Source organism: Equus quagga, chromosome 7, assembly GCF_021613505.1.
Source record: "Equus quagga isolate Etosha38 chromosome 7, UCLA_HA_Equagga_1.0, whole genome shotgun sequence".
NCBI lineage: Eukaryota > Metazoa > Chordata > Mammalia > Perissodactyla > Equidae > Equus > Equus quagga.
In genome coordinates, this window is record NC_060273.1 from 74,978,396 (window position 1) to 74,991,668 (window position 13,273).

At 40.9% G+C, this 13,273-nt stretch overlaps 1 protein-coding gene across 1 annotated transcript in view; it reads right to left on the bottom strand.

The window, feature by feature from the left end:
* Positions 1-332: 332 nt before the first annotated feature.
* KCTD16 (potassium channel tetramerization domain containing 16) overlaps positions 333-13,273 on the bottom strand; it is a 225,818-nt gene continuing 212,877 nt past the window's right edge. Inside the window, exon 2 of the mRNA XM_046668492.1 lies at positions 333-787. Coding sequence (XP_046524448.1) covers positions 333-787 — 455 coding nt within the window. The remainder of the gene's footprint in view (positions 788-13,273) is intronic.

Sequence of the window (13,273 nt, forward strand, 5' to 3'; positions counted from 1 at the left end):
TGAGATCAATGACTCCCAAGGCCTCTCAGCTACTCTTATGTAGCCAGCTCTCATTATATAAGATATTCAGCACATGGGACCAAGTTAACAAACGAACAAACAAATAACCAAAAAAAGATTTTCTTATACTTCCACATCTGGAAAGAAATCTACCCTGTGGATTTAGATGTTAAGGTGAACTAGGTAAATAGGCAGTAGTATATCAATGGGCTATTATGGTCTAACAAACAGGTATTGTTAGTTATTTTTCTTTTCAAATATGAATTTCTTTTAGAAGGTTTCTTTCAAAATGGTGACATGATTTGTTTCTTCTCCCACCCCTGAGCCCTCCCCTATAGATGATACTTCCGTAAGAGTTCAGATTGCCAAGGATGTTTCCTCTCCGGAAACCGATCTGGAATTTTGATCTTTAGGAAATCCTGGATGCATTTCTCCAGCTCTTCCTCAATGGAGAGCTTTTCCTTAACAGCCTTTTTTTTGCTGCTCATGTTCGACTCCCTGGAGCCTGAAGTCAGAGTCCGGAGCAGATCGCTTTTCCGCCGCATCTCTGACTGTTGGATCAGCTGGACGGGGCCCTTCTTGATGGGACGGTCCAGAGTCTGGATGTTGGTCTGGCGTGTCACGGGCCCACAGATGACCGTCTCCTGGGGAGAACTGGCCTCAGACTGGCTGTCGCAGCTGGAGGTGGAGAGGTCGTTGCAAGACGTGCCGCTCTCCCCTTCTTTGTCGCCCTTGCCGTTCTTGCAGCAGCAATCACAGTGCGAGGAGGACCACCTAGAAGGCTCACCTGCAAGGAAGCACAGGACCCGAGAGATTAACACCAGCCAGCTCGCGTGGAGCAGCAGCGTAGCACCTGAACACACGCATACACACACGCAAGCATCCATAATCACGTCTTCAGAAGAAGTTGCAATAGGAGCACCCAGAAGCCAAGTCCAGTGGAGGGGGAAGCTAATAATGGCATGCTGTGTAAGAGGAAATATAATGCTAAAGCCCATGGGTGCTGTAATCAGAAAGCCCTGGGTAAGAATACTCAACTATACCATTTCCTGACTTTGTTCCCCTGGCCGACTCCTTAAATTCTCAAAACTTTTGTTTCCTCATCTGTGAGATGAGGATGATAATATTCCTACTACCTAGAATTGTAAGGAGGATTTAGATAAGTCAAGTAAAATTCTTAGTGATGTACACGACACACGGCAAGCACTCAATAAGTGCTAGCTGATTTTACTGTGCCTGACGTTAAACCCTAATCCAAGCCCCACATGGTAGCAGTCAGGTAACGCAGGGGGAGTCTGTAAGACTGGAATGACAGTCAGCCCTCGGGAGGGCTTACTTTGTGCCAGCCTCCATGGAAGCTCTGTGCACCCATCAGTTCACTGGATTCTCAGAATAATTCTATGAACTCAGTAGCTCCACTTCCATACAAGGAAGCTGAGATCCTGAGAATTTAAGGAACTTGCCATAGTTTGTACAATTTGTAAGTGGCAGAGCTGGGATTTGAGTATAGATTTTCAAAATATCATAATCAAGACAAATAACCATTTTTCTTCAATTTGCCTGTCTGTAAAATTCCTGCTTCTCTTTCAAAACAATGCTCAAGGTTTCACTTTTCACTCAAGTCCTCGTTCAACTCTCCTCAGAAATATTTGCCAGTTTTTCCTCTGAATTATGGCTTCATTTTGTAAGTGCCTCTATTATTGCACATATCACATTCCATTATAACATTTTTCACCTTATGCATCTCAGCTACTATATCATGAGCTTCCTGAGGTGGGCACAGTGTGGGTACATTGTTGTAATCCCAACAAAGAACTCAGAGCACAGTGTAGAAATTCAATAAAAAACAGTATCCTAAGAATACTTTTTAAGTACCTTGATCCATCCATACCTGAAGCTAGTGCTGTCAGTAGATTTTCATTTATATGATCCACCAGTTATATTTAAGCCAGTGTAAATCCTTCTTTCCCTCTTTCTCCCTAAGTCTTGACTCATAGCGCTGCATTCAGCTATTTGGAGGCAGAACCATTTTTCTGCTTAGTTGGTGGCTCCCTGAACTAGAAAATCCACAATCATGGCACAAAGCAATTTCTTTTTTTTTTTTTTATCTCCCCAAACCCCCCCTGTATGCAGTTGTATATCTTAGCTGCATGTCCTTCTAGTTGTGGGATGTGGGACACTGCCTCAACGTGGCCTGACGAGCGGTGCCATGTCCGTGCCCAGGATCCGAACCCTGGGCCACCACAGTGGAGTGCGCGAACTTAACCACTTGGCCACGGAGCCGGCCCCAGGAATTTCTTAAATATAAGTCACTGCTCCCAGACTCCCACACTCTGAACAGCCATAGTCTTCTTGGAGTCATGAACTTGATACTATTTACTGATCATATATTATGCACTGGGCACTTCATATAGTTCATTGCACTTAAATCATAAAAAATAAAGGGAAATGAATCTCCTTTATGATGCTAATATTGAGGACAAGAATAATGCAGTATCTTTGTACGTTTTAAAGGAGACCCAGTTTTGATTTGTATTATATCTTATTCTCATAAATAATGAGTCACTTATAATAAGGCCCTGCTTTATTGCCATTTTTAATATGGTCGAAGTAGAGGAAACCTAGAATGGAAACTATTTGGAAAGTTATGTCCTGTCTTCTTGTATAATGCCTGTCCTTTTTGTATCTCAATGATGTAAAAATTTGTAGCAACTTATCTTCCAATTTTCCAGAGGCAGTAAAAAAAAAAAGGCCCCATAAATCACAACTCCAAAAGTATCTCTAACATATACACACTCTTTCAGACCTCTTTTTAAAATGTATCTGAGTAATCATGGCATTTATATACCCATTAAATTAAATGCGACAATCCAATTAGCCAAAAGGAATCACCACAGTGGTAACGTCCTAGTTATCCCCTGCTATTACAGATAAATATCCTCCACGCAACAGAGGAATTGTTCAGCATGGACCAGCTGGTGACTGGAAATATCGGCAACAGAAAATGGCTTCTGTCTGCCAGCTTGGATTCTGAGGGGATCATTTTTCTCCTTCAGAAGGCAAATCTGCTTCTGCCTCTCCAAACTCAGCCATCCCTACGCTAATATGACTTGATGGAGAAAGGGCTCCAATGAATTGGGTCAAGGCAAAGTAATCACGTCAACTGAGAGTTGATCTGGTTTGATCCTTTTTGAGAAAAGTTTAGAAATTGAACTTAGCCTTCAAAAAAAAAAAAAAGAAGAGGAAGAGAGGAAAAACAGAAAGAAGAAGGAGAAGAAATATATGCTGAGATATGCCTGCCTATTACCTTAAAACAGGATGACAAGATATTTTGGTCATAAACCCTGCTGAACCAGTGGAAATGCAAGCCTGTGTTTTCCTGCCGAGAGTTGCTTTCCCCATGGTAAAGTCACTCCATTCAGCAGACTCGGAGGGAAACCTGAGGCTTTTCTGAAAGCCATTTGAACAACACAAACACCCTCATGTGAAGGAGCCCTGTGTATTCATGTGGAAACTGCATGCAGCCCTCCACTGCATGTCCCAGCCCAGAACCTGGCACGGGTGCAGCCACTTCTTCCCTGAACTGCTGCGATGATCATGCACTTCAATGTCAGCTCGAATCCTCCAGCTTCCAGGCAAATAGAAGTACTTCTTTCTAGAAGTATGACTTATTCTAGGCGCTATCACTATTAAAGGGAAATTGAACAATTTACTTTTAGGGGAGCCTGTCATACTACCACGTTTCAATATTTTATGAGATCATTTGAACGCTTCGCCATTTTGGCAAGATAATTCTTAAGATGGCTTTTGAGGTCTGTGTATTATGTTGAAATCAAGAAATAAGATGGGATTGGGGGCCGGCCCCGTGACTGAGTGGTTAAGTTCGTGCGCTCCGCTGTGGTGGACCAGGGTGTCGCCGGTTTGGATACTGGGCACAGACATAGTGCCACTCGTCAGGCCACGTTGAGGCGGTGCCCCACTAGAAGAACCTGCAACTAAGATATACAACTATGTATGGGGGTGATTTGGGGAGATAAAGCAGAAAAAAAAAGAGAAGAAGATTGGCAACAGTTGTTAGCTTAGGTGCCAATCTTTTAAAAAAAAAAATGAAATAAGATGGGATTAATACAATCCAGCAATCCAGCTGGAGATGCTGTGTGAGGAGTCATTGCGAAATTTGCCAGATAATAAAATGTGGGAAGATAACCACCCCGTTTCTTTTTGGGAAGCATTGTTTATCTGATTACCCTCTTCTCAAGAACTTAACCACAATAGAGATTTTAAACCAAAACACAGAAGACAGACATGTGGGTGCAGACCCTTTTGCCCTCGCAGTCCCACTGACATTCTCACCACTCCTGGAAAGTGGGGAAAGATCTGTGAAAGGTCATTTCTGAAACTTAAAGTATTCTAGAATCCCCCAATTATAGCAAATAATGATCTCATAAATACCTTGGTACTTCAAATTGGAACATACTTTTGCTCCCAGTTTGCTGAGGTTTCAATACTGGCTGGAATAATTCTCTCGATTTGTGGAGAAAATTGGCTACAATTGATTACCCAGGTATAGGAAGAAAGCCATTTCATTCCAAGAAAAGTCTGATTTACTGATATTAAAAAAGCAAAAAATCTACTGCTTTTTAGGGGCTTATTAACCAGTTACTGGTCAAAGAGCCTAACAGCTCTACCTTATTTTTAAATAAACCATTGCTGAATTTGTTGGATATTGTATCATTTTTGGTGCCTGGCACACAATAGAGGTTTGATAAATGTTTGATGAACGAATGAATGAGCCATACACTTGTGTTGACTTGCATCAAGCTGATAACATAGCAGGGTAGATTTCGGGCTCCAGAGTCAGGTCCCACAATTTGTCAGCTTGGATAAATTCCTTCATGTCTCTGAGCCTCAGTTTTCTTATCTGAAATGTAAGGCTAATGATAGTATCTTCCTCACAGGGGTTTCAGGAAAATTAAGTGAGATAGTTAATGTAAAGATGTTTTATGGTTTGTGGCAACCAATAAGCTTTCCATTTATTTGTATGTATTTGTTCTACTATAAGCCAGACACTGATCTACAGAAATAAAACAAATTAGGAGCATGTTAGGTACGACTATTATGTTGCCACCAATAGACTACACAGCCAATTCTTAGGTCTGGCTAGACCATCGTGTTAGGAAGGACACTGATGCTGTATTGGACTCATCAGAAAACGTATATGGAGCATTCAGCAATGCCTGACTTTGCTGTGCAAGGGGAGCATAACCACAAGCATGTACAATGTCTGGCACATAGTGTGTGACCAGGAGATAGTTTTAGAAAGAAGGTTCCTTTACAGTGCAGTGCTCAGCATTTCACAAATGGATGAGTCTTGTAGGATAAAAATTTACTTGAGGACACATCAACTACATTTAAGCCCAGGGCAGGGAGGAATTTGTAGTTTGGATTAACTGGGAAGTGACAGGAAACTCAACTGCTCCAAGTCCTTAAAGCCCAAATCTTCCAACATTTTACAGCTTGGAACAATTGAGGCCCAATCAAGCAAATTATATCATTGGCCCCTTTCCACTGTAGCCCTAACTATGGAAGTCCTTTCTGATCAAGAAAGAATAAAAGAGGAAAAGTTACAGAATATTTCTCCCCTATGAAAAATTCAAACTGAGCTGAGTGAAACATGACTTAGCAAACTCACAAAGTGCTTATGCATTTTTAAAAGAGGCAGCTCTGCAATCTACCCACACTTCAAATGCTCCACCTGCTAATGGTTGTGAACACAATGCACATCATTTACAGCAACAGCTGGGAAAACTGCTTTCCCCGTCTTCCCCATCAATGATGTAGGAGCCTGCCAGTCTGGGAGCTGGGTGGCCAGATTTAATTTATTGAGGCTGCTGAAAGACTTTCTTGGTATCCCAGTTGAAAAGTCAATAATGGCCAAATTGATGTTTTTATAATTCTGCTAACCTTGGAAAAGATATTGCAGAGTGGAGATTGGGAATAGGCAGGCTGTGCAAGCTTTTTAGAAAAATACATCTTCAAGCTTGACAATCATCATTTCTTGCTTGCGGTTGACCTTTTCCACTCACGGAAATGTGGCCTTGGATGGGCCCAGCGGGGGCTCCTCATTAAGAGGTGGCAAGTTTGGGCAATAGCAGACAGTTAAACCATCCACGTATTAGTCAGGACCAGCCAGGAAAACAGACATTCTACCTGTTATCTTAACGGGGAGAATTTAAACAAGAAATTGGTTAAACAAATATTGGATGAATGAAAATGGAAAACAAGGTGACAATGAAGAGACAAAGATAGTGACTGCAAGAGACAGCTACCACCCTCAGGGCTGAGGAGACAAATCAAGGAGGATGGGGTTATTAGAACCTAGAAGCTTGCAAGAGGCATCCTGTGGAGGTGGAACCCAGGCACCGGACGAGGGCATGCTGCTTTCTGGTGCTGGTTCTCTGAAGGGGCCTAGCTCTGGGGATTACAGAACAAATGAAATTGGGACCTGGGACCAACTGCTTCTCAGATAAATAAAAGCTAGCTTGACGTGGATGAACAGCAAGCAGCCCTCCCACTCCTCATGTCTGTCTTCCTCTAGCACCATGGACAGAGCCCACAGGATGCCCGCTGGGCAAAGGAAAAGCGTGGTTAGCTGAATCCTAGCCCCTCATCACACAGCAGAGTAGAGAGGGGTCAGTTTGGAGCTAGGAGATGACGGCTTAATAACAGCAGACTGACCCGGCCAGGGATGCAAAAGAAAAGAAAGACACAGCTCTTGGACCAGCTGGAACATGTGCTCGAACGGAGGAGTTAGGAAAAGGAAACAGAAGAAAACCATCACATGGGTTCAGTTCCTGTCCTGCTGACCTTCCTTATACCTGAGGGTTTGCATTTACCCTTCCCTCTGCCAGAAACACTTATTCTTATGATTTTCACCTGTTTAGCTCTTTTTTGTCCTCAAGAGCTCAACTTAAAAATCACTTTCTTAGAGTGACCTTACCTATCTATCCTTCACTTCAATTTAAGCCAGTCCCAAACTGCTGCCCTTTTCTTTCACACCACCACAATGTGTATTACGGATGTGTTTCTAGGTTTCTTTGCTTAGTGTCTGTTTTCCACACTAGACCGTAAGGCCTGTGTTGTTCCCATCTGCATTCTCATGCACGTGTCAAGGGCACATACAGGCCAGGGTTCCAGGGCACATATAGGCCAAGGTTCCATGGCATGGACTAGATACTCGGGAAACAGCTGCATGACACACGAATGGGGGAGGAAATGGATGATATGCAGAAAAAATAATTTTTGCTTTAGAGAGTATGTGAGAGACAGGAAAGCTTCCACCACCCCTCCAAAGAAAGGATTGAAAAATCTGACAAGCAAAGGTCATTAGAATGCAAAATATTTAGGCCTATCACTAGACATTTAATATGCATATGACAAAAACATACTGACTGAGAGAGGTAATGGCAAAATTCATAGGCCTATCCAGAAATTGAATAACTGTATATATATATATATATATATATGTGTGTGTGTGTGTGTTAAGTGATCATCACTCATAATTAGTTATTAATATGAAAAAAATCTCTAAAGGCATTATACAACTTAGTAAAACTACCCTTCCTAATCATTCAACCATGGTCTCTACCCACATAATTTTTCAATGTGATGATGCTCAGACACACCCTCCTAGCCAGGATTTTCACCTGTGGGGTTTCTCTCTAAATAAAGTGATGCAGTGATTTGTATAAGACAAGAAATCCTGAATTTTGACTTCCTGGCCTACTGCCTTCCTCTTTCAAGTGTTCCTTGATGGTGCATTTATTTCATTTTCCAGGTCCTTTTTGCCCTTTCTTGCTTTCTTTCTCCTTATTGTATTTCCTCCTCTTAGTCTCAGCATTTTTGGCTAAGATCATACTTAATTACTCCCACCCAAAAAGTCCTTCTTTGCCTAGTTCATAGGGAAGTTCTGTGGCCCATCCTGATCCCTTTTCCTTTTCGTCCTGGCCACTCCCATTTACATTTTTCTTCACCGTTTTTCATAAACTTGAACAAGTGCCACAAACAACAAACTCCTCTCAATCAATATTGAAGGGTCTTTTGTCTCTTGAAATGAAATATATATTATTATAGGGTTTGTTTGCCCCTTTGCCTACTAAAAACACCCTTCTTTTCCTTTAGGGAACTGCACCTTCCATATTCCATGTTGTCCTGAAGGGGCTGTCAACCATGGTGCCATGTCTAACCACAAGGGGAGGACATATGGCCCATATTTGAACGTCCCACCTCCAAACCATAGTGAGTGATTCAGGCATGGGCATCTGACCCAAGCTGAGTGAATCAGAGTCCACATTGGGACTGTTATTCTGGAACTTATGAGTAATATATGCTTTATGATGTGGGAGGTTGCCAAGCTAGGAGGCTATGAGTCCAGTGGCCATCTTCCCTAGCAGCTGGAGAACATTCATGCAGAAAGAAGCCGAGCAAGACAGGTAGGGCAGAAAAATAGTCAAGAGAAAGAGCCCTACATCCAGCAGTGTCTCAAGTTGGCCCCATTCCTAGGCTTATAATCTTATAAGCCAAGAAATTCTCTTTTTGCTTAATCTAGTGAGAGTTACTTTTGTGTTACTTACAACAAGAGTCTGGAACACTACATCAAATTCATATAAACACACTTAATATCTGCCTAATTTACCTTTATCATCCTCTGAATACTTATGCAATTCTAGCACTAATGTTGGCCAGTGCTTTAGTGGGCAAGCATTATCACCTTGCTAAGCTAATTTATAGATGACTTGCTTCTTCTCTGGAATGGTAGCCTCTTTGCTACACTAGTCCCAAGAAATCTGACTAACACACTCAAGAGACAGGCTAAGGTTCTCCTGCACTTGTTGTACACAGTGATTCCAATAGTGAACAAGGTAATAGATGTTCCTCCTAAACCAGAAACTTAGCATAATAATAATAGATATCATTTATTGAGGATCTCCTATGTGCATGTTATTTGTGCTCACCACTTTCCATAATTTAATCTTCACAATAATCCTATTAGGTGGATGTAATTCTTCTTTCCTTTTTATGAGGGAGGAAACATTGCTCAAAGTGATTATTAATCTGATCTAAAGTTACAAAGTTGACAAGTGGCAAATTACGAATTTAAGCCAGCCCTCTTGTAATACAAAGCCTCTGCTCTTATTGGTGGACACATTATTCAATATCATGAGGATGTTCTACTAGAGATACTTAAAATTATTAATAGGCTTAAAAAGTTAAAGTGTTTAAGACAAAACATTTCCAGCAATTCGAACCCTTCAGTAACTTGTAAAAGTAAACAACTAATTGGATAGCTTGAAAATCCAGGTTTTCATAAGTCTTTATCATTATTTGTATGTAAGAAATCTTAGTTCCCATCTCCTAGTTCATCAGAAAGAATCAAAAATGCGACAAAAGAAGCTCTAACCAAGGATTTTTCACACATAGTCACAGCCTATATTAATATCATTTAATAATAATAGACAACATTAAATTGAGTATTTACTGTACGCCAGGTATTGTTCTGCACTTTCCTGGCAGAATCTCATTTGAGATTCACAACATCCCTGGGAAGTAGGCTCTGTTGTCATTTACATTGTACGGAAGAGCAAACTGAGGCACAGAGAGGTTAAGCAACTAACTCAAAGTCTTTAAGAGATGAGCTGTGATGCAGACTTGGGCAGCCTCACTCCAGAAATCCCATAACAAGTCAGGCAGTAAAAACTAGTGCTTCAAAACTTGGGCTTTAGAGTCAAAGAAATAGAAATAGGGCACAGCTCTGCTGGTGACTTGCAGACTCTTCATCTGAAAATGTTGGAAATGACAATACTTCTCTGGTACTAGGGTGAAAATTAAATGATATTTGTTCACAGCATGATCATAGTGCCTGGAATATATTCAATGCCCATAGAATAATGGGTTTTTAAAAGATAATTGATGGCTTTTGATACTCAAATGGTAACATTAATATTAATCACAGTATGTGAAATATTTAAAAGGCAATTTCAATAAAGGTAACTATATAAGTAATCTCTTGTCTCTTCTGCTTTTCTTTCAATAGACAGTTGACCCAAAACCTGCTTTCATATTACTTAACCAGTATCTCTACTTTCTACTCTCATCATAGGCTGTCTACTAAAAAATTGATCCCATTTGTACAGATCGATAATATTCAGGAAAACATCACTGATGAACAAATCCATTAACATATAAGTCTGCTTCCTGTTGGCTCTGGGCAAGGACTGCCATACACAACCTGCAGTGCCTTTAAGGACAACAAGAATTGCTGAAAGAGGGGGTAAATTGTGCACTGTGATGATAGTTCATTGTGACTCCTTTATGATTTGCCTTTTTTTGTTAAATCACATTAATTACACACAAATGCACAACCTCATAAGATTGCCCAACTCATCCTTCAATCACAGAGCCCACTGTTATCTCCATGGCTAAGTAACTTAAAACAGTCATTCAAGTGGTTTGACAGATGCATCCAACAAGCAATGAAAGCAAAGGGGAGTGCTATCAACATAAATCATCACCAACGATTTCCAGACCCAGAGGGGTTGGAAAATAAATAGTATGGTCCACGGGATCACCATGGGGAAGTTAGGTGAGGAGATATTTGAGTTCTACATTGCTTGGTCTCTGGTTATTAAATATATTCTTCTCTCTGCATTGATGATTGCACCCTTAGTAACACACTCTTAATTGTTAACATTTGGAAAATAGGCCGAAAAGAGCTTTTTAAAAAGAGAACTAAAAGAGTGGTATACAACAAGGGCCCAATTTCATTCTTCCACATGTGGTCACCCAGTTTTTCCAACACCATTTATTGAAGAGACTATCCCTTCCCTGTTGAGTATTCCTGGCTCCTTTGTCAAATATTAGTTGACCGTATACACGACAGCTTATTTCCGGCACTTGATTCTGTTTCACTGGTCTATGTGTCTATTTTCATGCCAGTAGTATACCGTTTTGATTACCACCACTTTTTAATATAGTTTGAAATCAGGAAGTGTGATGTCTCCAGCTTCATTCTTCCTTCTCAGGATTGCTTTGGCTATTTGGAGTCTTTTGTGGTTTCATACAAATTTAGGATTTCTTTCTATTTCTGTGAAAAATACCATTGGAATTTTGATAGAGATTGCATTAACTCAAAGTGGATTACAATCTTAAACATAAGACCTAAACCTGAAAAATTCCTGGAAGAAAATATAAGAGAAAACTCCTTGACAATTGGTTTTAGCAACCATTTTTGGATGTGACACCAAAAGCACAAGCAACAAAAGCAAAAATCAATTAAGTGGGACTACATCAAACCAAAAAACTTCTGTAAAAAGAAACAATCAACAAAATGAAAAGGCCATCTAAGGAAAGAGAGAAAATATTTGCAAATCATCTATCTGATAAGGGGTTAATATCCAAAATAGATAAAGAACTCATATACATCAATACAAGAAAACAATCTGATTCTGAAATGTGCAGAGGACCTGAAGAGACATTTTTTCCAAAGCAGACATAGAAATGGTTAACAGTTACGTGAAAAGGTGCCAGGAAGAGGAAGAGGCTGAGGGTGGAGGCGAAGGTAATGAGTTAAATACATGAATTCTTATGGCCTGTAGAATATCCAAATTGATAAATCCTAACTCTCTCTTCATAAGCACTATTTCAATTTGCTTTCCTCCCATGCTTCTCCTCTAATTCTATAGAAATCCCTTTGCTTCAGTAATTCTATATGACATACATGCATCCATACACTTGTGTAGAGTGGCATGGTGCAAAACAGAAAACTGACTTTAGCAAAATAAATATAGGATATCTTAAATTTTTATAAGAAATTTTAGTTTACTCTTTTTGCTAACCTTACCTTTCATTAAACTATAAATTCCGGGAAAGTAAGTTCCTTTTTGAAAGAGTTCCTGGATGAAAATTGCACTCATTGACACTTTGACAAAGATTTGAGAAGAGTCATGATTTAACAGGAGAGGAAAAATTATGAAACCTAGTATTTGTACAATACTAAATAGAAGATAGGGCCATTTCAATCCGCGATGTCACGATGCCTCATTTGATCCTCACATTTATTCACTCAGCACTCAACTGATACTTGATGGCTCTCGGCTACGTACTCTCTAAGAAATGGGTACACAGCTGGCCACAGGGCTTCTACCTTCCAGTAAGAAAGAAAAACAATAAACAAGTAAAAGACAGTAAAACCTAAGGTAGCGATGATGGCTGCAAAGAAAATACAAGAGGATGACATAATGGAGTGGGTTGGGGTGAGAGGGCTGCAGTCAGTAGATAGAACGCTCAGACGGCATCTCCAGAGAAGCTGACATTCGAGCAGGGATCTGATAACCCAAAGAAGCCAGCCTGTGAAGATCACGGAGAAGGCATTATAGGCAAAGGGCACATCGGATGCAAAGGTCCTGAGGTAGGAATAAGATGGCATGTGTAAAGAAGAGAAGGAAGACCTGCATGGCTTGAATGTGGTGAGAGAGGAGAAATGGGAGAAGATGAGGTTGGAGAGAGAAACAGAGGCCAAATCAGATAAGGCCTCAAAGGCTAGAGACAGGAGTTAGGATTATACCAGGGCTTTAAGAGGATGGTTTTAACAGAGGAATTGCTTGACTTCATTTGTCTTTATCACAAGCTTCCTCTGGCTGTTCTCTAGAGAATGGCATACAGGTGAGCAAGAATGGAGGCAGGAAGGCCGTTAGGAGGCTATTAGAATCCAGGCAAGAGACAATGGTGGCTTCCAGGAGTGGACTCTGAGGTCGATTTCCTTTTTTACAGAGGAGGAAAGTGAGGCTCAGGAAGGCCAAGGGTTTGTCCAAGCTGGGTATTAGTAGAGAATGTTTCTGTTCATAGGTCCAGCTCTTCCCCCATTATGCCACAGTTGTGTCAACAGTGAAGGCATCCCAATTTAGGGATTTTTCAAATCTTCAGCAGTTTTTTTTTTTTTTTTTTTAAAGATTGGCACCTAGGCTAACAACTGTTGCCAATCTTTTTTTTTTTTTTTCTGCTTTATCTCCCCAAACCCCCCTGTACACAGTTGTATATCTTAGTTGTAGGTCCTTCTAGTTGTGGGATGTGGGACGCCGCCTCAATGTGGCCTGACGAGTGGTGCCGTGTCCACGCCCAGGATCCGAACCCTTGGCCGCCGCAGCGGAGCACGTGAACTTAACCACTCGGCCATGGAGCTGGGCCAGCAGTCAGTTTTCGACAGAAGATTCTCTCA